The sequence below is a fragment of the Parasteatoda tepidariorum genome, chromosome 10 (assembly GCF_043381705.1).
Source record: "Parasteatoda tepidariorum isolate YZ-2023 chromosome 10, CAS_Ptep_4.0, whole genome shotgun sequence".
NCBI lineage: Eukaryota > Metazoa > Arthropoda > Arachnida > Araneae > Theridiidae > Parasteatoda > Parasteatoda tepidariorum.
Genome location: NC_092213.1, coordinates 29,048,548 through 29,075,788, shown reverse-complemented (window position 1 = coordinate 29,075,788; position 27,241 = coordinate 29,048,548). Strand labels below are relative to the sequence as shown.

The following is a 27,241-nucleotide window of genomic DNA, read 5'->3' as shown; positions in this document are numbered from 1 at the left end:
GCGTACAAATACGAAAAACGATATCTGATATTACAACTGCGTGATAACGAATCGCAAAATTGGATTTAAAAATGCGTGAATACGAATCGCGACGTTGGATTTTAAACTCACGAGAATACAAATCGCGATATTGGGTTTTAAAAACGCTTAAATACAAATCGCGATATTGGATTTTGAAATTGAGTGAATAGGAATTGCTAGTACGATTTTTAAATCGCGTAAAAAAAATTGCAACACGTAAGTTTTAAATCAGTTAAATACAAAAATCGATGATTGATATTAAAATCGTTTGATTAAAAAACGCGATTTTGGCAAATTCCGGTGCAGTTCCTAATATTTAAAATTCCAAAAATCAGAAAAAAAAAAAAAAAAACAAAGGCGCTCAAAACGAAACGCTTAGACTCTTTTCCACTCTATAGCACAAGTCGCGGTAATCCGACTATCGTTCGGGCGGCTTGGGTTTCTCCAATAGGACTTCCCAAAAATTTTAGTTTTTGGAACACGGTCGGAAATTTTCAAAATTGGGGGGAAAAAGCGGATTTCCGCTTTTTCGCGGAAGTCTCCCATCCCTGCAACACATAATTTTTAAATAAGTCTAATACGAAGATCGATGATTGATCGAGATTTTGTCAGAATTTGGCGCAGTTCCCAATATTTAAAATTCCTAAAATCAGCCAAACATACATAAAATCCTAAAATCAAACAGTACGTGTCATCATCTGAAAGACGGGGAAGTCATTTTCTCACACTTACGCGCGTCAAAAGTTAAACATAGAAATACTGGAAATAGGGCTGTTTTCCTGAGTTTTCAATACTTTTCAAGGTCATTTCGAATTTTTCAAGGATTTAATATCATTTTCAAGTACTTCTAGGGGCCCTTGAAAATCAAAATGAAATTCAAGTACTTTTCAAGGCTTTTTCAAGGCCGCGGGAACCCTGTCAATATAAATAATAGCTATGTTAACATTTCGGTCACATCTTCAAGTTCGAATGTGCATTCATGAAAGGATGTTATTTCGATAGAAAGGAACATATTTTCTCAGTAACTTTTGGTGTACTTTATTGCTTGCGGAAATAAAAGACCATTAAAAGCTTTAACAATAAAAAAAAGCTCTTGAAATTTCCTAGCATCTCTTAAATTAAATATTCATGATCGAGAAAGGCATAAAAAGCTGAAATGTTTCAACAAGCCGATTTCTTATTCAAAACTGTTTTGAACATGGGTGTAAATTAAGTTCTGCAGCAAAGTCTGCCTCCTAAAAAAATGGTGGCATTTCCTAAGTAGTTTGCAAGCACTACATTTAAAAAAAAAATTGTTATAAGTAACTTCATTTGTAATAAAACAGCTGTATCAATCACAAAAATGAAGTAGTTTTTCCTACAGCTCGAATCCCTATTAAGAAACAGTTTTCTTACGTTAAGTTTGATACTTTTAAAACATATAATATCAATGAAAAGTAAATGCAGAAAACAGCAACATACCAACTTTTTCATATAAGCAAATACGGCAATATATTGAGCCTGTAGCATCACATCATAGCATACAGTGCACATATTTAAAGCACATGGCATTGATATAAAATAACGGCATTCAGAATTTCTTATAAAATTCTTTCTGATGATTTAAAAAAGACTTGCACAGAATGACTATTATACACAAAACCTCAAACAAAACAGAGCACTGAATAATTAGAATGGTTCATGAGTAAAAATATTCATCATACCGGCAGCAGCAAGTTGAGCTGTGACATCAGCAACATTGGATGAATTGAGTAGATCAGCATCTTCAAAAGACGGGCTGTCCAAAGACGAAGAGGGCTCACTCAGCTCATCTGCATTATAGATTGACTTACTGTTGATTATAGATTGATTAACTGTTGATGTTACTACATCTGGTGTGATATCTGTGCTGATAGCAGTCCCTGTGCTCATCCTGTTAAAACAAAAGCAATTAATCAGTGTAATTTATTCTAATCATCATTTTCTTAATACAGCAAAATTTTAGATTACATGGCTGTATAATACAAGATTTTAAAAAATATATATATTTACATTAAATTATCATATTTGCTTCTGACAATGGTAACAGCATTTCTCTTGCTTTAAATAAGAATTGCTCTTAAGAAAATCTCATTTAAATAAACCTATACTTTTAGCACGGCTTTACATAGGCAAAAAATAACAATAAGCCATACACTACAAAGTCATTGTAGAAATTATAAACTATACAATTTACAGTGTTTTAATCACAAAATATAGGGAATAAAAGTCTGAATTTATATTTTCTGTAATTCAAGTGTTTACAATTTCCATGAAAGTTATAAATTATAGCTATATAAACAATTTGTTATCGAAAGTCTATAATTAAACAGTGCAGTAAAAATGTGTTATAATCAGTTATTACCCATTTTTATAATTAACGAGTATTTTATTAGAAAATGAACTTTAAACGTATAATTTTACAAAGATGTTTCTTCAGATATCAATACCAGGGTTGGCAAGTTTTTGACACATGACGGTTTTTACCGTCATGTCAAAAACCCCTCTGTCAAAAACCCATAGTTTTGGTAGAATAATTTTGAGTATTTGGTAAAAAAATTTATAAGTATTTGGTAAAATAATTTTGAATCTTCTGGAATTTTGGACTCATTCATACTAAACTTAGAAATCGACTGGGCAATGAAAAATGCGCAAAATTAGTCACTTGCTATCGTATGCTTTGGCACAGTGACCCGACTACTGAACATGTAATTTTGTTTGTAATTAAGTTTTGTTTAATGTGCTTTTTCAACTGAATAAAAGTTTTTAACTTGACAAAATAGCAGTAATTCTTGACTTAGAGTTTGTTAGTAGTTACAAGATTTGATAGTTTTGTTTAGCTTATTTCTATATTTAAGAAATGCCAAATTTTAAATTCTTTTTAGTTCTTGAGTTTATTAATAGTTCCAAGCTTTTTTTGTTTGTTTGTTTATTTCTAACAATTAAGAAGTGCGAAATTTTGAATCCATTGCAAATCAAGCTATTATGATAAAAGTAAGTATCACTATTTTCAATAAGTATATTACAATATTTCTGTATGAATGTATATCCTTCTATAAGAATACATGTATATAGTTGCAAAATCAATAGCAATCATTTACAACATTTATTTATAAAGGCAATTATGTGAAAATAATATATTATCCGCTATATGCCGTAAATTAAAGAAAACAGTAGGTTTTTGACAGTTTTTACCGGTAAAAACACGGTTATTACCACTGTCCTGCCAAAAACCAGTTTTTGACGGCAAAAACCCAACCCTGATCAATACACTAGATGAAATTAGATATAACCAAGATATTATATTGGTTCTTCCAATATCTCGGTTTACCGAATTAATTTTTAAAGCTGCTTCTTACCGACTGAATAAGAAAACTTTATCCCTCGGCAGCACTTCCAACTGCTTTGCAGATAGTAGAACTTTCGTCTCAGAAACATCTCCTTCAAAAGACATCTCTCCTAAAAGTATACCATATATTTAAGATTTCACTTTTTGAAAAGTTAGATTTTAAGAGCAATGAAGTAAAACCCAATCAAATAATTCATTAAATCACTTAGGCTAAATTAAATAATAAGATTAAAAAAAACACACCCTGAATAGATTTTAAGGTTTGACAAACGAAGGTTAACAGGCAAGACAAACAAAATACTCATAAATATAAAGTGATTTAACAAAATTAGAAATTTATTACCACACTTAGTGAAGAAAAAGCCCAAAACAAATTTATAAAAAAATAAATAAAAAACTGTTAATGCTTTCTTCCTAGCAGATGAGTTTAAATCAATTCAGTTGGTATTTAACCAGCCATGATTTTTTTTAATTTTTGCTATTTTAATTTACAAAAAATTAACTAGCTATAATTTCATATTAGTTTAAAATTGAGTAACTTAAAAAAAAATATTAATGGACTTACTTTAACTTTAAATTATAAACATAAATAAAACTGACATTTTTAGATGTGCTTCTAACTAAAAGGATATTTCGCAACATCAGTTTAGCTATTAAAAATCGGAAAAATTTACTTAATAAGGGCTTAAAATTTAATAATTATTTTTCAAATTGTAACAAAGATGGTACTAATTCAGAGTCAAAAGCTTTAAAACTCTCAATATTTTGATTAATTTAATATATCCTCAAATCGTCAGACATTCTTTAAGTCCAGACAGTTGAAGGAAATATATTTTAATATTATAAAGTGAAATTATAGAACTACTTTCTTAATGAGAAGGTTTTAAATATGATATAAATTATAAGAACACATGCAAGCCCTAAGATGCTTTTTACTACAAAATCATTCCAGACATTTACCTTATAAAAACATATCGATAATTTATGCTACCTTTTCATTATAAATTAAAATTATACTGCTCTTATTACTCAATATACTAGAATTTAAGTTTAAAAGGCAAGCAATTCATTAGGCATTTAACTAAAATAAGATATTCAATTATCTTAGATGAATTGCACTGTAACAATAAATTAAAATAAAAAGCACATTATAAGTCCTGGTTGAGTTACTACTCTCAAGTTTTTCCAATTAATAAAATATTTCAATATAGAGGTACGTATTAACTTCATTGTCACATTATTGTACGAACAATAACCAATAGTTAATAATGGTAAATTTGATTCTCAGTTTCTTTCATCAGGCGCTAGAATACTACTTCTGCACTTTTTTTTGACAATTGCTAATGACAGGTTGCTGATTGAAACTGATTCATCTAAGAACCAATAATCAATTGAAATTTTCTTTCAGAAAATAATTAATGAAATAAATAATGTTTAATTCAATTTGTTTTATTACAAAAACAATAATTCTTTCCTATAGACTAATCACACATGTAGGATACAATTCTAATTCTGTTCAAATGTCAAGTAACTGATATAAATTAAATAATCATGGCTAAAGGAATTGATACACTTTTATCCGAAATATTGATTGAACTAGATTTTATTAATAAAACTAATAATTCGAACTAAATTATGAAAATAAACAGAAGTGCTAATGAGACTAATACCATGTAAACATTAAGGGAAATTTGACACTCAGTAACACATGTTTATATTTTATTGATTTCAATTGTATTTTCATTTTTGTACTATTGTATACGTATCTGAATATAAAGACGATTTATATATAAAAGCTTGAAAACACAGTAGAAGTAGAGAATTGAAAAATTCATAACATGCTACATCAATTCATACACGTCTACACTTATAAAAGGAAGTTGGTTTTTATTTACCTGGTAATTGGATCATCATTGTAGAATCTTTTGTAAATACGGTAAGGTACAAGAATTCTGTTGATTTAGTCAACTTTTACACTGCTTAACCATCTTTTTTAAAGCAAAGAAAGCGCCGGTTTTTCAATCGTAAATTAACGAAATTCAATATCGATCGGTTACACATCTCTTCGTCAAAGGCTAAATACAAGATGGTAGCCTCCGGTATTGCTACTATGGACAGCATCATTAATAAGGAAATATGAAAAAACCAAAATATGGCACACTTGAAGTTATAAAAATGAAATTTCTAGTTTCTCGGCCAAACGCCCACTTTTTGGCTTTACGGCTGAGCTTTTATTTATGATGATAAATCTGAAAACTGAGCACCTCCATTGAGCAGTATGTGTGTGCGTCTGCGCCAGTCACCCCTCCAGATCCACTTCTTGACTTGGTAGCAGGAGTTTACGCTTCCTGCAGAGATACTACAACATTTTCCGTCCAAATTGATGGTATGTAATTTTTAATAGCTAGATTTCACTTTCTATTTGTATCCATGAAGAATTTTCGGATTTTGTTTCGTCAATGAGCTGAAATTTATCGATAACTGGAGCTTACATTCTGTCCAACCGATCTCATAACAAACATCGCCATTTTGATTTCTGCGACTGCGCCGTAGAGTTTCCTGAACTAGATTCACCTCTGTCCTATTTTAACTACATCTTTCGAGTAAAAAATGATTGCAAATGGATATTAAAACATATTTTAAGTATTTTTCCAGTCTCAAATTGCTTCAAAAAAGTCAAACTTACCTCTAAAACCTAAAGATTTTACTGAGTCGTCATGCGCGCGACAGCCAAAAAGATTTTTATCTGAGCAGGTAATGGTATGAGCATGGCGGATACTGGGGGGAAATTTTCAACCTTGCAAGCAGCTGTAAAATTCGACCAAGGAGATCGATTGCGAATGCAACTATTACTGCGCCATCTACTGACAGATATAAATTTTTAAAATTTATTTTAAAAATAAATTTAAAAATTAATTTTAAATGTAATTATGAATTTTTATTAACATTTTTTTAATATTAAGCACAAGTTCTAGAATATAAAATAATTTCTCTAATATTTTTTGATTTTTCATTTTTTGCAACAAAAATAAACAAAGTCAATATGTATCAGTCTCCTGTAAATATCAAGTTCAAAATTAGTAAAATTTATTGTCGTGAAATATAATTAATTTATGTAATTGGATTGATAATATTTTTTTTTATTTATTTACTAAGTATTCCATAAACTTCAGAAAATAATATTAAAATTTTAGAATTGTTATGACGTTCAGTTTTTTATATTGCGCAATTTTTTTTTCAAAAAAAATTATGTTCCATAAATATTTATATGCATGAGCGTATTTAAAATTTATGATTCGATTATGTTACACAGATAATTCCTAAACAAAAACGTTTTTTGTTTATATTTAATAAACATAATTTTTCTTTAAGAACTTTAGTACAATATTTATAAGAACTTTAATAATTGTTATTAAAAAAAGCAAATACGGGCAGCGCGTCGACACAACGAAAAATAAATAAATAAACAGGTCCCGAATACGTTCGAACTTATACACTAACTTTTGTCTTTTTAAAAAAAATAAAATTGTACTGTCTTCCCCTGCCTCGAATAAAGCAATTTGACAATAGATCACATGGCAGCTTCTTAGAAATATTTTAACATTTTTAAAAAATTGTTTATTTTATCGAAATCATTAATCAGCCATGAGAAAAATCTTTTTATGTGTGGGAAATATTTTGTTTGAGTTTGTTGTTGTACGTGATATTGGGTTTAAGACTTTATTTATTTATTTTTTTGTTGTATAATATTATAACAGTCTAGACTGTAAACCTAGACTGCCCTTGCGTTTTTTTTTTTCTTTCTTTTTATTTATTTATTTTGTATTCAAAGTTATAGAACTAAATTATAAAATTTGAAATTTTCGCGGTTAAATTGTATAAATCTTTAAAAGCATCTAAGACCATAAAAGTTTTCAGGAATAATTACTATTGGTAAGTTTAATTCTTTTGCAAAATCATACATGAGGACATAAGAAGAAATATTTTAAAATTGTAACGCTTAAAAATGTATTAATCATTTTAAACTAACCTAAACTTGGAAGGTTGAGTAGTTCTTGAGAGAGAAAAGTTTAATAATATGCTTCCTTAGTGATTTATTTCGCAAGAGAGAGAAGGTTAATAATATTCTTCCTTACAGTTTTATTTCACAAGAGAGAGAAGTTTAATAATATGCTTCCTTACAGTTTTATTTCGCAAGAGAGGAAAGTTAAAAAATATGCTTCCTGACAGTTTTATTTCGCAAGAGAGAGAAGTTTAATAATATGCTTCCTTACAGTTTTATTTCGCAAGAGAGAAAAGTTTAATAATAAGCTTCCTTACAGTTTTATTTCGCAAAAACTACTTAGCCGATTTCGATCAAATTTTGAATTTGCATTTAAAATGACGCAACAATTTGTATACGTTACAATTTATAGACGTTAGGACTATCGTTAAACTAATTCTAAAAAACTACTATAAATTATTGTTTTATCATTGTATACAGATTGCGGCTACAGTTAATGTTTTTTTGTTAAAAATATTAATCGGTCACAAAAAGGTTTGTTTATTGTTTATTTAAATAAACTCCAAATGTCATACCGCTCAAAATATTAAAGTTGTACAAATATTCAAGTTGTAAAGTAAATAATGTCTACGGCTCAAAATATTAAAGTTGTACTGGAAAATCCGATCATTACTCAGAGTTAACTTTCTCAAAAACTTATTCAAAGTGTTCTGCTTTTTTTTAAATTTTTTTTTTATTGTTATTATTATTACTTGCGCAATCAAGGTAATTCTTCAAAAAAAATATTTCCACTGTATCATTTAAAGTTAATAATATTTTATTTGAAAATGAAAGATGAATATTATGCTTCTGTTAGAACAGTTTTCTTATATGCCAAATGCATGATGATACATTTATCTCTAAACCTTTCATTGATTCTTCAGAAAATGGTCTGAATGTAATTTCAAAATAAAATTTTGTAAATAATTCATATTTAGACTACTATCAATTATTTGATAAATATTTTTTGCTGAAAAGGTTAATAATATTATGGGCTCACGCATTAAAAAAAATTATCTATGCATTTTCTTCTTCTCTTCATAAATTGTAGGATAAGATATTTGTTAGTTGGGTTTCGCAATATATATATATATATATATATATAGAGAGAGAGAGATAGAGAGAGCACAATAAATAAATATGAAAAGGATAAAAAGAGAAAAACGAAGAAAAAGAAAATTAATAAGCTTTATTGATTTTTATGTAAGTTTTTTTGAGTGCTCCTCACATTATTGTATTGATATATTTTGCTTTGGCTATATTGATACAATGTTAGAAAGCACTCCTTTCTGCAGATATAATCGCGTGAGCTGATAAGAGGTTAATATATTTTTTTTAAATTATGTTATTTTATTTTAATAATTTTCTTCTTCTCTTTTCATTTTTTTTGTAATCTTTTCCATGTTTTCTCTGCATTTTAAACTTTTGTATGTATCTGTCTATCCATCTATATATATATATATATATATATATATATATATCAGTTCACTATAACCGGGAGTTCACTATATCCGTTCCGCGAACAATTTTAACTTATGGTTCCAAACTCCTTTTTATTATACATTATAAAAATAAATGACCAATAACATGAAATACAAAAATGAATGAAAAATAATCCGTAGTAACAAAAAATGTGTTCACTTGCTTTTATTTTTTATTAATCTCCGTCTGTGAACAAAAAAAATTAGTAATCTTTAGCTGATACAAGGAAAAATTTGTCCATACATCTGTTTGGGTAGGCAATTGTTTAGGGATGAAAAAGTGAGATAAAAGAAGTAAACAAGAAAAAATGCTTATCGCTGGCATTTCACTCTATAGATGGTATAAGTATTTATTTTGAAGTAGACATTTCAAAATTATTTGGAAAAAATGAAGAAAAAAAAATCAGTCGAAGACAGAAAAAGTTCGTAATATCTAACTTCCTCTCTTTTTCAGTTCACTATATCCACAAAAAATAACTTTATACGTATATAGCGAGGCACGGGACCGAACATTTCGTTCACCTTTATTTTTCTTAGGCAACTTTTCGTTTTATATTTCAAATCACTTTTAATTCAATTCATTATCGTCTGGCAAGTCTTGAAAATAGTCGTCTGTTCTTTCTGCTTGAAAAATGTTAACTGTTATTTCCAATTTGTATAATGAAGTTTTTTATCAAGTAATATGTTACCGCTTCACCTTTTTGGGATTATTTATTTAACATAGTTTTTACCGGTTATCTATATTATCGTAGAATAAAAATTGACAAAATACAGTCTATCAGGAGTTCTTCGTTAAAACCCCGCGCTATGACAGAAACAGAAAGAACGAAAAAAAAAAAAAAAAATTTGTTTTTCAATTCTTAAAATAGAAAATGTTGAAAAAACGAAAAAATTAACTGCCTTAATAGGATTTTTTTTAAAGAAAAAATCAGTACAAAAACTCATGGTTTAGTATAAAGTAAAAGTAACTATAGTACAGTTCACTATATCCACAAAAAATAACTTTATACATATATAGCGAGGTACGGGACCGAACATTTCGTTCACTATATACCGGGTTCACTATAACGAGGTTCGACTGTATATACTGCTAAATTCAATTATCAAAACATAAACATACTTATATCAGTCAAACCATAGTTTCAACAGAGCAAAGATATATTTTCTCATTATTATTCTCTTTTGAAACTTCTTAAAAAAAATTTTTTTTCGTATACTCATTCTTTATTGTTTTAAAAAAATATTTTCAAATAATTAATGTTTTTTTGTTTTTTTCTTCTTCTGAATGACGAATCTTTATTTTCAAAATGAAGCTAATTTAAAAGATTGCGTGGTGCAACAGATACTAATATTTCAAGGTTTTTTATGTATCGCCATGTCATTGCCGTTTCTTTTACAATACCCAATTTATCACAACGTATGCAGTGTAAGAACAAAATTCCGCTGTCTATTTCCTTATAAAATGTAGGATAATAATCATTATGTATAAAGTCTTATTTGCTGAAGAACAATTCTGTGCAAATATTTCAAACTATTTAATCAGACGCTGTGGAAAGTAACACAAAACGCAGATGACTCATATTCGAATTCTGGATCTTAATTAAATTAATTTCTTGTCCAGATATGTTGACCACATCATGACAATAAATATCTTCTGGTTTAGAGTTGCATCGTTGTTGGCTTACAGTGCATTCGTTTCGAAAAAAATTTGATTCTGAAAAAATAGTTTTATTCTTGTCTAATCGAAAGTTGGCAAATCTCAACGGAGAGAAGTGGGATTTAATACACTGAAACCTACTTGATTGCTGGAGGAAGCTATATAATGTTTATAAACATTGCCTTTCAACTTCTTTAAGTCGCTTCCTGCAATCAAACTGGTTTTGATGTATTTGTTCCAGTTTCTCAGTAATTATTCTTTAGACTTCAATGGATTTTTTGTCTTTTTTCTCACTTAAAATTTAATTTGCGACTATGCGACTCCTAATGTTTATTTTATTTCATTTTTTTTTTTTTTACTTTTTTGAAGAACCACAGTGGCCGAGGGAAGAAATGCATTTTATCCCGATTTGCCCCTCGCGGCCACTGTGGTTTTTCTAGTTCTATTTTATTTTACTATTTTTTTCTTTCTCAGCTACTGTGGTTTTTCTAGTTTTGTTTCTCACCTTTATTTTTCTATTTTTCTTTGGCAACTTTACGTTTTATATTTCAAATCACTTTTAATTCAATTCATTATCGTCTGGCAAGTCTTGAAAATAGTCGTCTGTTCTTTCTGCTTGAAAAATGTCAACTGTTATTTCCAATTTGTATAATGAAGTTTTTTATCAAGTTATATGCTACCGCTTCACCTTTATGGGATTATTTTTTTAACATAGTTTTTACCGGTTATCTATATTATCATACAAGAAAAAGTGACAAAATACAGTCTATCAGAAACTCTTCGTTAAAACGCCGCGCTAAAGAGAAAAAACGAAAAAAAAGAATTTTCCCCCCAATTCTTATAATAGAAAATGTTGAAAAAGCAAAAACATTGGCTGCCTTAATAGGATTTTTTTTAAAGAAAAAAGCAGCACAAAAACTCATGGTTTAGTATAAAGTAAAAGTAATTCAGTTTCAATTTTTCAAAATTCATTTTTCCATTTTGTCTTTTTCACTTTTACTTTTTTTCCAATTTTACTTTTTTCAACCAATTTACTAATGTAATTAAAATTATATATTAATGGCGGAACAACCTGTATTTTCAACAATGTTTTTGTGATACAATGTATTATAAGCCATACCATATAAATACATAGCCTGATTTTGGATAGTATTATCTAAATGGATAAAAATATACAATTCAAGTTATAGAGGTATGAGTAGTAAAATTATTTATGAGTTTCTAAAATTTTTGTTTGAAAAATGTGCATAAGGTACGAAGAAAATCTCCTCGGACTTATTTTTCGCTCTCAATCGGTAATACGGGCATAATGTGTGCTTTTCTATTGGTGAAGTATTCGTAAAAGATGGTCACAGTTAAAATTTCAAAATAAATTTATAAATCTTTATTTTCTGTGTGAGTCCGAAATCTTACCTGTCACTTATTTCAAAAATAGATAAGGTGTCCTGAATTAGACTGATGGCTTTTAAAAATTCATTACTGAAAAAATGAATAAAATAACAAATTTATATGACTGGGCATGCATTTTCTTCCAAAAGACTCTTACTTTTAGTTCAATTTTGTTTTCGTAGATGACGCTCTACGTAGTTTACTAATTGGTAAAAATCGAAGAAAAACAACTGAAAATCGTGTTACAATTTTTCAATGGAGGAAAATCACTTCGCGATATTTTTGAAAAAAAAAAAGAAAAAAAAACGAGACGGAAAAAACGGTAAAAAAACCTCTAGTAAAAAAACTGTTGCACTGTTGGAAAATTTTTGGAAAAAATTTATGCCTTGTTACATGAATTACACGAATTCTGCCTTACAACATGTCTGCAAGTATTATTTTTATAACCGTAACTGTTTTATACATTTTTGTAGATCGTTGGTTAACCTTAATTTTTGAAGACATTTTAAATACGTCCTGTCATTCTGTACTTAGTTTTAATGCTTTAATACAAATACGTAATAATTTGTTTCTTGCAATTCTTGTAACAATTTGTAAGTTATTGAAAATTTAAATATTAATTCTTCTATAATTTGTTAATGCAATAATTTTTTTCCGTCCACAATTTTTTCTAATAACGAACTCTGATTTTAAGAACGAATTTAAATAAAATCTGCTTCCTTTACCCGCATTGTTAAGGTGTTTAGAGAACATACACATCCCTTGTATGCTTTAGAATTATGCCCGCATTGACTGATGCCCGCATTGGCTGAGACATAATTATTAATTCAAATGATTAAACAATGTTGGTGAAATGATTTGAATAAAAGTGAAAATATATACTTAAATAATTTGTTTAATAATATTTCAGGTGCAAAATTCTTAATAAGCGATAAAATGGAATTAAGGTTGGTCTTTATAGTTTTGATAATTTTAGTTCAGATAATTTTAACATTTGTCATTTTCCTCTTGTTCACAACTATAAAATTAAAATCTTTTTGTATCAAAGCCAGCTCAATCCAAAATACATTTCTCATTGACATTGAGATTTTTTTTTTTTAAAGAGTGGAGGTGGGAGGTGAAACAGTTATGGATCTAGGCACTTTCTGAAACAAATTCAATCAAATAAATGAAATGCTTGGATGGGAAAATTTTTTTTCTTTTCGCTCTGAAAGAATTTAAAACGGATTATTTTTTTATGAAAGACCAAAATTAGTGAATATCGTTATTTACAAAGCCGCTTTATAGAATGTTTGACAGCATTTATTAATCAATTTATTAATTAAAAATAATAAATTTATTAATTAATTAATTAATTTATTATTTAATTTATTTACCAATTAAATTTAAGTTTCATCATTTTACTCTTACACTAGCTAGTGTAGACATTCAGCATACACTGATGGTGAATGAAGCATTTTTGTTCAATCTCTGTATTTCTCTCTTACACTAGCGAATGTAGGCATTCAGCATACACTGAGGGTGAATGACCTGTTGTGAGGTTGTTCAATGAGGGTTGTTCAATGTCTGTATTTCTCTCTTACACTAGCGAATGTAGACATTCAGCATACACTGAGGGTGAATGAAGCATTTTTGTTCAATGTCTGTATTTCTCTCTTACACCATCGAATGCCGACATTCATCATGTACTGATGGTGACTGAAGCATTTTTGCTGAATTTTTGTATTTATCACTTACATCGAATATCACAATATTCAGCATGTAGAGCCGTAATGGCTCAGGGGATAGAGCGTTCGCCTACCAATCAGGTGAACCGGGTTTGAATCCCTGCGATGACTGGTCGATACGAATTCCGCATCCGACTTGCGCCGACCACAGTGATGACGTAAAATACCCTCAGTGGCAGACGGATCACAGGTCCTCCACCAAGACAAATTTCTCCCAATACTTGATCCAGGAGTTCCCTTGTCTTCTGAATAGGGTTCGAAATTACAAGGCTACGGATTTGAACATTAGTAGTATGTAAACTCAAAATTGGGTCGACTGTTCAACGGCATTTATAAAATAAAATTAGATATTCAACACGTATCTTATACAGATTGAAGGATTGTAAAAGGGAAATAATGTTAACTCCTTTTTTTTATTCAAAATTCGAAACTCGGCATTTTTCAGTGTAGGAGAAATTAAGTCTTATAAATGACTAAATTTTGGGTCACCAAAATAACTATGCGATTATCGATATTCACTGTAGAAAGTTGACATTTATGGAATTTCATACTTAACAGGTTGACCAATTTTTAATTTTGATTTTGATTTAAAAAAAAAATAGAGATATGGAATAAATTCCGCTTTACAGTTCAGATAATTTGACTATCTATAATGCCTTTAACATAAAATGGAAAGCGAATGAGGTCTGAGATTTCAAAATGGTATAGAATGGTTTAAAAAAAATATTGCTTTCTGGAAAATACAATTGAAGTTGAGTTTGGGGCAACTTTAAAATCTTTAAAAAAAAAAATTAGAAAAAACAGTAAAAAAATGAATTTTTGAAGGAAGAAAAAGACCCCTATTTGACATTCAGACATGTTTTGCTAATCCATTTTCACGAAAAGTAAATGAATATATTTGAGTTACCAGATTTCTTGTTATTAAAAAAAAATCTATCCTTCTTTGACATATTTTCTAATATTCTCCATTGGATGTTATCGATTCATATTTCATACATCATTCCATTTGTTATGTTAAAATAAGGCCAATTCTCTGTGCCATTTTGCTATTCTGAACTTTCGAGTCATAAATTCTAATTTTCCAGACGATTGGTGTTAGCGCAGACTTGGTGAGAAATTCTGCTTCAACTAATGTAGGGGGCGGGAATTCATAGGAAAGAATTGGAAATCGTTATTGGTGGAGAGTTGTGCGTCAATTAACTATTGTTTAGGGTTAATTAAATATCTCTATATAACAAAACGTAACAGCATAAATCTTATTTTCCAATGTTTTTGACTTATTCCTATTGGCTAGAAAATCACATGGTATGATCTAGTTTTCTCACATGAAGATTCAAATTTCTTTGGTTGTCATCAGCATAAATCTAGTAAAATTTATAAAGGTATTGTTTATCTGTAAAATGTTTCTTTATTCCGAGTTTAAAAGTATTTTCTTGTACAATCTTCTTATTTACTTAACATCTTATTAAATTTTTGATTACTGTTGCCAGTTAAAGACTTAAAATTAAAAGAGGTTTTATTCTTTATTGTTATTTCTATGATACTAACTTACGCTACATTATATGTTAACATATTTGAATCAGTTTTTAAACTCATTAATAGTTTTACTATAATTAAGCACTAAACCCATATTCTATTGTTTTCTGCTTATTCCTATTGGCTCGAAAATCACATGGTATGATCCAGTTTTCTCACATGGAGATCCAGATTTCTTTGGTTGTCATCAGCATAAAATTAGCAAAAGTTAAAAAGGGATTCTTTACCAATAAAATATTTCTTTCGAATGTAAAGTACTTGTACATTCTTCTCATTTACTTCTCATTACGTTTTTGATTTTTATTTGATTGCCAATATTTATTACTATTTTATTACTTAAAATTAAAAGCGCTGCTTCTTTATTATAATGTAATGTATTATATTAACGTATCGTGCTACATTATGCGATAACATGTTTAAATCGATAACTAAACTCCTTATTCGTTTCACATTATAATAAAACAGTAAATAAGTTACATTTACATTAACTATTAGCTTTGAGTAAAAATGTGTCCTGTTAATTTATGCAATTAAAATAATGAACATATCCTTTTGTTTTCCAGCGTTGAATATATCGGGCATCATTAAGTATAATTTTATCACTTAAGAAATAATATTTTAAGTTTTGTTTCTCTTTTTATATGCCATCACATTACACTGAGGAACGATTTTTTTAAAAACAAATCTTAGATATTTTCATGCTGTTAATTTCAAATCTGCAATTGATTTCACTCTCCCAGCTACAGTTTTTTTTAATGACATTTTTCGTCTATTTTTCTCGAAATGTACAGGTTTAAATACGTTATATGTATTTTTGGGTCTCATAGATGTTGTACAAACTTCTTGAGGAATTACAGCATAATTGCATTGGAACCTATGCTCGGAAATGTAGTTATACGCTGCTAGGAGCGCTTTCCTATTATGATCTGTTTCTTCGTGTGCTTCCGAACAGTGTGCCCCTAACCACGTACGATGACATTTCCAGGCATTGGCTCCTATGCAATTTTAACCCTGATGTTGAGTCCTAACTCTCATAGTTAGTCGAAAGTTTTAGGTGACCCCGTGTTGTATGTTCGTAAGCGTGTACATTTCGACAAAAAATAGACTAAAAATGTCACTTAAAACAACAAAAGATATCTGTAGCTTTAGGAGCAAAACTAATTTCAGATTTGAAATTCCCCCATCCAAATTCGGCAAGATCAAGTATTTGTAAAACTACAACAAAAAATGTATTCCCTATTGTTATTTATGTAGAAATATGATTAGTTTTAATCACGTTGTTCGGAGTTTTTTAAGAAATTAAAAACTCTAGGAAAAGTAAAAAATAGAGTTGAACTGAGTCTTAAAATTTGGCCGAACCCGGGTACCCGGTAAAATTTGGATTTATTACCCGGCTATAGATATAACGTAAAATTTTATGCAAAATATTTTTCAGGCATTTATTCAAAACGATTCAAAAAATTGCATAATTCTCTATCGAACAAATATTTTACAAAATATAGGTGTAAGAAAATTTATTTACCCTCAAATAAAATAAAAAAACATGTTTTATAATATCCGTTTTTTTTTTCAAATCGAATTTTAAAAAAAATTTCTAAACGATATTTGGGGTAATTGTTCGGATGTCGAATGATTAGCGTGAAACATTTGCTATGAATTGGACTTATATCCTATTTGTAAAATTCAAAAATTTCATGTTTATTTGATTTACTTAAATTTTCAATAGCAGTTATTAGCCCAGCTTATGTAAACGGAAGATAATTTTAGAAGGATTTTGTAAAATGGCGGTATATTAAATAAAAAAAAAAAACGTTTCAACTATTAGAAAGTAATTTTTAATCATCCGGTACCGGTAACTATAAGCATAATTTACGTGCAATGAGATCTACCTTAGTCTTCTTCTTCACTACCGCGACAGCTGTGGATGAGCCCATGCCTTCTCTATGAGTTTCCCTCAACTGTTCCTTTGTTTGGCGACTGTCCTCCAGTTTTTTATTTTCAAAGTGTTGATGTCCTTCTTAACACTGTCTATCCACCTTCCTCTTTGTCTTGTTCCCATAAGGTTTGATAAAAATATTTTCTTGCAGTTTCAGACTTCCTGCATTCTCATTAAATGCCCGGCCCATTTTAGTCTTTGTATTTTAATGTACTTGACAACATCAGGCTCTCTTAAGAATTAATACAGCTTTGAGTTTGTTTTTCTTCTTTATGAGCTATTTACCTGATTTCCACAACAGTTATTCCGAAGTATCATTCTCTCAAAAATTGCAATCGCCTCGTCTTTCGATGTCAATGCCCAAGTTTCAGAAGCCCAAGACAGGTCTTATAATAGTTTTATATAAGAGTAATTTAGTTCTTAATTTTAGAAATTTGGATCTCATATATTTTTTTTTCAGACTAGGAAAACATATACTAGCATTTGGATCTACCATAGTACCTCTTAAAGTTTTCCTTGATAAAATTTTTATGTTATAGCGAATGCTGAAAAAAAAAGAGAGATTAATATAGCGTTTTTGTTGTTCTTAATATCTATGTATCCTAGCAATTATGAACCCTCAAATAATAAAGTAATTCTTTGATCAAGCTACAAACAAGGGGAAAATTTGCTTTCATGAAAAACTTTTTCTGCGAAACTAATGCATATTTGCTTCACAACGACAAAAAAAAAAAAAAAAAAAAAAAAAAAAAAAAAAAAAAAAAAAAAAAAAAAAAAANAATCACAAAAAAAAAAAAAAAAAAACACGAAAACCTTCCATGGTTAAGCCGACGGTTAGAAAGCTTGATCCAGACTGGATGAAAATTTAACGTTTTGTAGCTGGAAACAAGCTTTCTATTAAAAATTTAGTTCAGACATTTCATTTTTGATTATTTGTTTTAATGCTTTAAATGATATTCTGGAAGGAGATGTTTGTCGAGTCAAGATATCCTTTTGGCCAGGGAATCTCTTTGTCATGGATTCCCCATTGCACAGGAACCTAGTGTCTTTTGCTCTGACATATAAGCTTAGTAGCAGTCTAGTTCCCCAAAGGATTGTGGTTCTTGTGTCAAATATGCGCGTGCTTTCAATATATGTGTTTGTGTAAGAGATACGGTGTTATAAATGTTATTTTTTTTATTCTTATTTTCAAGTTATTGAAGCCTCCGTGACACTCTTTGTTTAAAGCCTATCCACCACGACAAGGTGGTGCCACATCGGATAGGATTCGATTTTTAATTGTTCTTCCAAAAACTGCTTAAAATGTAGACAATAATTTGATTTTTAATTGTCTTTCCGCCAAAAATCGTGTAAAATGCAAACGATCATTTGTTTTTTAATTGTCTTGAAGCCAAAAACATCAGAAAAAGCAACTGCAAGGAAAGATCCAGACATAGCGTAACCCTCAGAGCATGTTGATGCAACTTATCGGGACATTAAAAAAATATTAAATTAATCTTTTCTTGGCCATACGGGAGAGTTGTTCAGTCTAGCTATTACAGATCAGTTGCATGTCCAACGTTTTTAGTTGAACGGCAACTAAATTTGGAAAAGAATATGCAGATATTTTGCATGTACTTCGTATTGTTAGTGAGTATTTTAAACGCTTCTTTTTTAAAAGAGCTTAATAAGATTAAGTTGATCTTGTCAATGTCAAAATGGAAATAGTTATAAAGAAAGTAAAGTTTTGATTATTGCTTTTGAATAATTAAACCTTTCTCATTGTTGCCATAAAAAAGTCGGTTTGTTTAAATAATAAAGCTGCACAATGAATAATTTTATTGTTAGAATGAATTACGTGGTTACATTGTCATATTTTCATGCTTTCAATTTTGCATACGAAATGCATATGAAATGTTAAAAAATTCTGCTTCCTGCCTGGAAGTATAGTTTTCTCTAGCGCGGAAATAAGAATTAAATTGGTTATGAAAAGAATTTTTCATGGACATCGATTGATATTGTTAATTTTCTTAATATTGATAGTGTGTAATATAGTATTAATATAGTGTGTATGAAATTTTTTCATGCTGAATCGTGACAAAATGCAAAAAATTATAATTAAACTTTAAAAAATTTAATTAAATGTTCTAAAATTTCAGTTTGAAATACGAAAAGCATTTGTCATGTGGTTGATATTTTGTTACTATGTATTTAAAATTATTAAATTACGTAATAATATTTAACGCCTGGTACTCGTTTTTATTTATTAAAAAAATCAAAATAAAAAATAATATTTTTAAAAACCACGTTTTTGTAGTGGAGAATAATAATTAAAAAATAAAAATTTGAAAAACGAAAACCGTGGGGCGCATGAAATACATAACAGTAATGTTTTATTAATGTGTGTATGTGTGCTCATGAGAATATGTGTATGTATATCTGTAATTATAATTGTATCTGAATGTGGAATATGTTTGTGTATATGCATGTGTATGTGGATATGGCTGTGCATGTGTATGAGTAAGATAATGTATATATGTACTGTTATGTATTTCATGAGCCCCACGTTTTTCGTTTTTCAAATTTTTATTTTTTAATTATTATTCTCCACTGCAAAAACGTGGTTTTTTAAAATACTATTTTTTATTTTGATTTTTTTTCAAACTCACTTCCAATGTCTCAATTTTTTCATTCACTGTACACAAAACTTTTCAACTGACATGTGACACTAATTTGAAATAATCGAATCGACAACAAAAGACAATCGCGAAAATATTAATTTTTCTTTAATTTTAATTTTATTTTACTTTGTATGTTTTTTTTCTCTTCATTTTCATGCATTGTCATCCAATTTTGAACTATGTGCCAAATTTGAAGTCTGTAGCTAGTCGGGAAGTTAGTTTAAAATCGATTACAAAATTCCACCCGAACAGACATACACGAAGGCAAGTTAATATAAACGTGGTAAAAAATACTTGCGAATAGATAAAACACTTAAATTTTTAGTGAAAAATGTGTTTTTAGTGTTTTTAATATTGTTATTTTACTGTTATAAAAGCTTAATAATAATCCCAGTAAATATAAATTATGGAAATTTGAGTAACATTTATTCTCACCAGCAAATTGCTAGTATCTAACAGTGCTCAAATGAAAAAACGACACACTCTAACTTTTGACTTAATGATTGGATTTTTATGTACTCAGAATCAGATGCAATTTTTAACGTTTGAGGAGAAAAATCAACTGATAATTAAAGTACAAAATCATACGCGAAAAGTAGTCTAACATCCATTTTTTTATCCACCCAGGTACGGAAAGGCAGCCACAATCTAGAAGATATTGTCTCAATTACCATATACAATATTGTTAACGTATTTATTTAGGTGAATTACATAAATAAAGAAAAAAATTAATAATTATTTAGTATTTTTAATTACTTAAATTTAAATTTAAGAGTATAAAAAATTGTACATCATCTTAAATGACGTTTTTAATCACAGAGATTAAAATTGGAATGAAATTGATTGTATAGTTTCAGAGAAATTAAAATAAGCGAATACTTTGAGTTTCTGACGAGCAAAAACTCAAAGCAATCTTATATTTTAGTTTTAATTTCTCGGAAACTATTGAACTAACTTCATTCACATTTTATGTTTTAAATCTAAATAGTTTATTACAATGTATAAAATATAATGCCTTAACGAACTTTTTATTTAGAATTTTTTCCATTCTCTTAGGTCAATCAATAGGTATGACTGCGATTCCTATGACCACTTATTGTGTACTTAGAAGAGGATTAGCAACCAGAGCCTATCAAGAAACCAACGCCTACAGACGTCGAACTCTTCAAGATAGAATTTTGAGAGTTGACCATGCTGGAGAATTTGGAGCTGATAGAATATATGCTGGACAAATGGCAGTATTGGGTAACACAAATGTTGGTCCTGTGATTAAGGAAATGTGGGAGCAAGAGAAGGAGCATTTACAAAAATTTGAAGAATTATTGCCCAAATACAGAGCCAGACCGTCTTTACTTTTGCCTATTTGGAATGTAGCTGGATTTGTCCTTGGTGCAGGTGAGGATTATTTTTTAAGTGGACGCTGCGCCACTAGAAAAACTTTTCATGGCAATTCAGTTTCACCTCCATCTGTATTTGAAACCTCAGAGAAAAGGTAGTTCAGGTAAACCTGGAGTAAACCATAAAGTTTCAAATGCTGAAAAAATGTTTTCAAGAAAAAAATAAAAATGCAATCAAATTATTGCAGGATTATTGCCGTAATCCTGCCTTAATTTGTTTGCATTTTAATATTTTGAAAAAGCAAAAATTAGCATTTAAAACTTCATGGTTTATTCTAGGTTAACCTGAACTCGCTTTTTTAAATTATCAATGAAGGTAAAACAAAATTTACCATGATATATTTCAACCGTGGTGTAGCACCCTGTTAAGGTTTCCCGTCAAAGGAAAAGAGAGCTTCCTTCATGTTAGCCTTCGGGAATGGAAATACCTGGAATTTGTTTACTTATTCAGTAACTATCAATTAATATTTTTGAATAATTATAGTTTCATACCGAACCTATATATTTTATGACCGAATTAAAATTCGGTTTAATGAATAAAAGGAGACAAAAATCATTAAAAAGATATTAGTTACTAAATAAATAAAGGTATTCCGGACAATTCCGTAAGTTAACATATCGAAAGATAAATCCTTTTTCTGTCTGAAGAGGAACCTTAATTTTGGCCACATATATGATATTTATAAAATGATATTTATGAAAGTTAGATGCGTCAAAAAATTTCTGTGAATGGAAACATGAAACAAAGTTTCTGACGTGAATCTGTACGTTTCGACTACGTCGATAAATTTCTTGGAATGATTCTGTTCACTTTTGACTCCGTCGATAAACTATCTGGAGTGAATCTGTGCACTTTTGACTTAGTCTATAAAGTTTCTGGAGTAAATCTGTAAATTTTTAAATTCATTAATAAGTTTCTGGAGTGAATCTGTACACTTTTGACTTCGTCGATAAAGTTTCTGGAGTGAATCTGTACACTTTTGACTTCGTCGATAAAGTTTATGAAGTGAATTTGTGCATTTTTAACTTAGTCAAGAAAGTTTCTTGAGTGAATCTATGAATGTTTCTTTTGAAATCGGAAATATTATACAAACCTTTGACACAAAATATCTCAATTCAATCTCTAACTCAGCAGTTTCTAAATGGTGATCCGCGTAAACGTAGAGTTCCATGGAAAGGTTTCCAAAAGTTAGATTTTTTTTGTTGAAACCTGTAATGATTTTCGATACTTATAATCATATTTATACCCAATTAGTAATCCATTATTTAATATTTCTGTTGTTTTTCTGAAATTATTTTAATTAAATACCTGTAGAAAAAGAAACAGAAATATTTTTAAAAAATACCGAGATCTTTTTTTGAAACAAATGTATTAAACAAATTTCATCTGTGAATATAAATTATAAAAATTTGCCTTAGTATTTCTCATCCAACTTTTCAGTTCGGAATGAAATTACCATATTCTATAAAACAGAAACATCAATAACGTTCCTTAACGTTTTTACTTCAACGAAATCTACTTATTATTTCAGCTTATGCATACATCAAAAATAAATAAACTATTCCAAAGTAGACTAGAAGCCGCTCCTAACCTACAAATTCAAACTGTCCGACTAAATCTAATTTTAAGACTATTATTAATAGAAAGAAGAGAAAAATGTCATGTTACATTAAATATTTTCAAAATAATTACTAGTTTTTCTTTGGTTAATACGTTTATAATTGCATAGGGTGCCTGTGAATGACGTAACGTGTCGGTGTCAAACCTGATCGGCAACGGAGTCGTGGCATTAGCAGCCAATCAAGTTCGACACCCACGCGTGATGTCGCTTACAGGTAATCAAATCTCATCCGAAAATTGTTTCAGCTTTATAATAAACCAAGCCTAATAGTTAAAACGTTAACACGCCTTCTTGTTTATACACAACCAGTTATTTTCAGCGCTGTTCTTTTCGAGTAGCTGATACCCGATTGCTGATAAACTTTTTTTTTTTGAAGCCTGAGTTCCGCTCACTAGCGTAGTTAGTTGGGGGGGGGGGCGCCGTAAAGGGATTCCAAATTCATGAAAAATAATTAAAATGGAATTCAGGAGTAAAATGCTTTTCTCGTTAAAATATCGTTATTTTTATTTGCTAATGCGGGCCCCACAATTTCTTTAAATGTTTATTAGATTTACTTGAAAATGGAACAGAATGTCTATTAATATTGTACTTTGTTTTTTGCAATGTAAGTAATTCGACACCGTCGTTAATAAACGTATTTTGAATGAAAAACGTCTTTAGGAAATGGAAAAAAAAACATTTATCATTTAATTAGAATAATAAAAGCGATCAAAAACATTTTAATGTTATAGAAACTACATTAATAACATAAATTGTTCTTTAACCGAATGGAATGAAAATTTATGAAATTATCCTGTTATGTTATCTTAAAAATACTTATATAAAGTTGCAAAATCTTCTGCCATCTGACGCCATCTATTGCCAAGAATTCGATTTCTGCCATACCCATACATCACACCCGTTCATAGGACCGACCCATTCATTCATATATAGATCGTGATTTTGACCTGAACTAGAGAACGATCTATCTCCAATCCAGTACCCCCAGAGGTATAATTTGTTATGGAAGCCTGGAGAACTTAATGGATGACCTGACAGATTTAACGTGCACCAGTCACCATTTACTACACGGGGAGTCTTCGGCCGGCTAGATTCGAACTCCCGTTCTCACGATAGTGAGTCCAGCGCCCTACCAACCAAGCTATCCCGGCCCTAATGCTGTTAATTTAGGTTGTTATATTATCTAAAACTTAAAATATTCTCGAAAACCTCCATTTAACCGTACACCATATTGTAATGGGTGCAAAAATTCAATTTATCCTCGGTTGCTGTTAACTATAGATACGCCTCTGGTACCGCCAAAAGAACATCGATCATTTACGGTTCCATAGCCGGAGGAAAAAAATTGGAAACTGCTGTTCTAGACTATTATATTTCTACATTTGCGTTACTAATAAGGGCACTTTTTTTTCTTTTTCAATCTATCGAAGTAATTTTTTTATTCCAGGGACAGCTCTTTTGGGAAAGGAAGCTGCGATGGCCTGCACTGTTGCAGTGGAAGAAGTAATCGCCAACCATTACAATAATCAAATCCGAGATCTCATGGCAGACGATCCTGTTCAGAATAAAGAACTATTGGATACCATAAAGAAGTTTCGAGATGATGAAGTGCATCATCACGATACTGGACTTGCCCATGATGCGTTAAAAGCGCCATTTTATAAATACTTATCACAAACAATAAAAGCTGGATGTATAGGCGCTGTTTGGTTGGCTGAACGACTATGATAGTGTGTAGAATGTTTGCATTATTATTTTTAGAACAAAATAAATACCTGTTTTTTGTTAAAAAAATTATTTTCAATGTGCTTCAATAAAGTTAATTGAATCATCAGCAAATTTATTATCAAAACTTAATAGCGTTAATTTTGCTTGACGAATTTTGGAACCTGAAGCAACGAATAGTTCAAAAATGTGTCTGGGACAGATTTCTTAAATTTTTTTTTTAAAGAAATTGATAGAATTGTATGCTGTAAAGGTTAAAGGAAGTCGTATGGTCATCATTTAATCACTCGCAATTTAATTTAATTTTTTATTCATTCATTTATTTACTTCTGCATAGACTAGAGACTACGAAGGTCGGTATTTTGAAACTGAACAAGAATTTAGAATTGCACAATGAGCTATTGGCAATGGTCTGGGTAATATCCCTGAGGATGACTCGAAGACATGCCATCACAATTTTGAGAATAGAGACTAAGATCATTAACTGACGGGCATTAGCAACTCGAACCAAAAACCTTTACATTCTCTGTCTTAGTACGTGACTTTAGTCTTTCGATCACCTTACTATAATGCGTGTACAGTGTTCCAACTGACGCATTAATTGATGAAGTTTGAGTTTCAATAAAGTGTTTGTATGCTAAAATCGCTGGCAAGCGGGGACATATATTTATTGTTTGCTACAATATATATTGGCAGGCTTGTGTGTTCAATTAAGGCGTATAAGCCCTTGTCAAGTAGAAGAACAGATAGCACAATGCAGAAAAGGACAGCACGAAGTTACAATCAGGGTAACAACGTGATTTGAACCGTACCTTCACACTTCACATTGCGTTTGGTCGGCGAAACCTCTCGGCAGGTCAGGGAGGTCCCCAAGCACAGTTGTTTATGTTCCTTTTTATTCATTAATCGGCATATTGTGCTCTCAACTATCGATTATGTTTAAAGGGGGGTCCCGCAGTGGACTGATCGTTAATCGGATGATCCGAAAACATGCCATCACAATTTTAAACCTCTTCAGGCCCCTCCGTTCCGTTTGCCTGACCACCTAAAAGCAAAATCGATCAACTTACTCTAGAACAGCTTAACGAGGACTACCACACACACTCGGCCTTTGCTCACCCTGATCAAAGTGGTCACCCATCCGCTCACTGACTGCAATCCATGATGCTTGAATTCGGTGATCTACTGGGAATCACGTCTTACTATCAATCCACTTTGAGACAAGCACTATTCCAAAAAGTTCCTTGGTTGAGCGCTTCACCGTTAAACCAAACTTTCTTTTGCATGGAGGTGATGGGTTTGAATCCCATTGTAGCACTTTGTGATTCTCTCTCTTGTGCTAGCTGGTCTTCATCTTAACAAAGCCGTGTACACGAGCTGAAATATGTATGTGTAACAAAGCAACAAATAAATAAATGCAGTTAGTTTTGATTATCTGTCTTTGAGTTAATGATAGATTTTGTGTAGACATGAAATGGTAGTATGCTTCTGAATTTTTTGAAAAAGTTGTGGATTTAACTGAAATGGTGTTGGCGTTGTTGTGTATCAATTCCTACAAATCCTAATGGAGCATAGGTTTGTACTTTTAGTTCAACAGTCCTTGCTTACTTCGTTAACAGAATTTTAATTAGAAGAATCGGAACATAATAATAGTTGCAAACGACTGGCTTGCTTCAAAACTTGGTAATTAGCAATAAATAATCCTTTGTCACATTGCGTAATTTGTATAAAAAAACATAAAGGAAAAAAATAGCAAAAAAAGAAAAAAAGTTATTTTTGGTGGTATTCTTCTCTGTCATGTCATTAGAATATATAGTTATTTTATGCCATTTACAATGTATTTTAGAATTTCGTTGCCTATGTATACATAATATTTAGATGTTGCGAAAAAACAGCCATTTTCGTTTTCTATTTGAAATACGCTATAATTAGTTCTGTATTTTGGGTAATATTGCTGTAGATTTAAAAATTATTTCAGTAAATCTAAATTTCCCTATAAAAATCTTTTTCTAATCAAACAATTTTAACTTTACTGAAAATTAAATTTTTTAAAATTGAAAAGTAGATATAGATTTAGAAAGTGGGCCAGTTATAAAATCGTTTGCTCGAAAAATTTTTGATTTTGAATAATTTTTTCATTAAAATTTTTTAACTATGCTCCAGTTAAAAAAAATTTTTTTTTTGTCTGGTTAAATGTCAGTTTGCAACAGTGGAAAAATTCATAAATAATTTTTGTGGCATGTATAGTTTCTGAGCTTTTTTATTTTTTTTTTATTTTGTGATCTAACGAAATATCTTAAATGATGAAAGATTTTGTATGTTTCTGAAAATATTTTTAAACGCAATTTTCAGTCCATATAGCCGTAGCTATTTTCCTAGAAACTTAATTATAGTTTATTAAGCTAGACTATTGACTGCCGGGTTTATGGTTTTGAATGATTAATCTTGCTTTGAAGTGTAAAATTAAACCAGCGGTTTCCATATGGGCCATATGGTGAACTTCAGGTTTCCGTGGAAAGAGTAAGAAAGATTCGAAAACTAGGATTTAAAAGAAAAAAAATAGTTATAATTTTCGGAGCCTGTAATTAAATTTTTTAAATGTCAAATTAATAATACATTACTTAGTTAAAATTTGTGTTATTTTTATGAAATTATTTTATTGAATTGCTTATAACGAAAGA

At 29.9% G+C, this 27,241-nt stretch overlaps 3 protein-coding genes across 10 annotated transcripts in view; 2 read left to right on the top strand and 1 right to left on the bottom strand.

The window, feature by feature from the left end:
- The window catches only part of LOC107437619 (DNA-binding protein P3A2), a 28,445-nt gene extending 22,203 nt beyond the window's left edge, over nucleotides 1-6,242 (bottom strand). For 4 of the 8 annotated variants that reach the window (XM_071186637.1, XM_016049689.3, XM_071186639.1 and 1 more), the window contains exons 1-3: nucleotides 6,075-6,242; nucleotides 3,399-3,498; nucleotides 1,725-1,933 (exon numbers count right to left, since the gene is read on the bottom strand). In XM_071186637.1, coding sequence (XP_071042738.1) covers nucleotides 1,725-1,933; nucleotides 3,399-3,493 — 304 coding nt within the window. In that variant the 5' untranslated portion in view covers nucleotides 3,494-3,498; nucleotides 6,075-6,242. Of the gene's footprint in view, nucleotides 1-1,724; nucleotides 1,934-3,398; nucleotides 3,499-5,283; nucleotides 5,426-6,074 lie in introns of those variants that run through there. The other 4 variants (XM_016049686.4, XM_016049685.3, XM_016049688.3 and 1 more) reach the window with 1 other exon arrangement.
- On the top strand, nucleotides 5,649-24,629 carry LOC107437621 (ubiquinone biosynthesis protein COQ7, mitochondrial). Its single transcript, XM_016049690.2, has 3 exons — nucleotides 5,649-5,774; nucleotides 20,873-21,211; nucleotides 24,283-24,629. Exons 2-3 carry the CDS (start codon nucleotides 20,887-20,889, stop codon nucleotides 24,561-24,563), a joined length of 606 nt encoding a protein of 201 aa, XP_015905176.1. The 5' UTR covers nucleotides 5,649-5,774; nucleotides 20,873-20,886; the 3' UTR covers nucleotides 24,564-24,629.
- A 126-nt stretch (nucleotides 24,630-24,755) lies between these two features.
- The window catches only part of LOC107437618 (uncharacterized), a 164,395-nt gene continuing 161,909 nt past the window's right edge, over nucleotides 24,756-27,241 (top strand). Inside the window, exon 1 of the mRNA XM_043044137.2 lies at nucleotides 24,756-26,135. The gene's annotated coding sequence lies outside the window, so the exon portion shown is untranslated. The remainder of the gene's footprint in view (nucleotides 26,136-27,241) is intronic.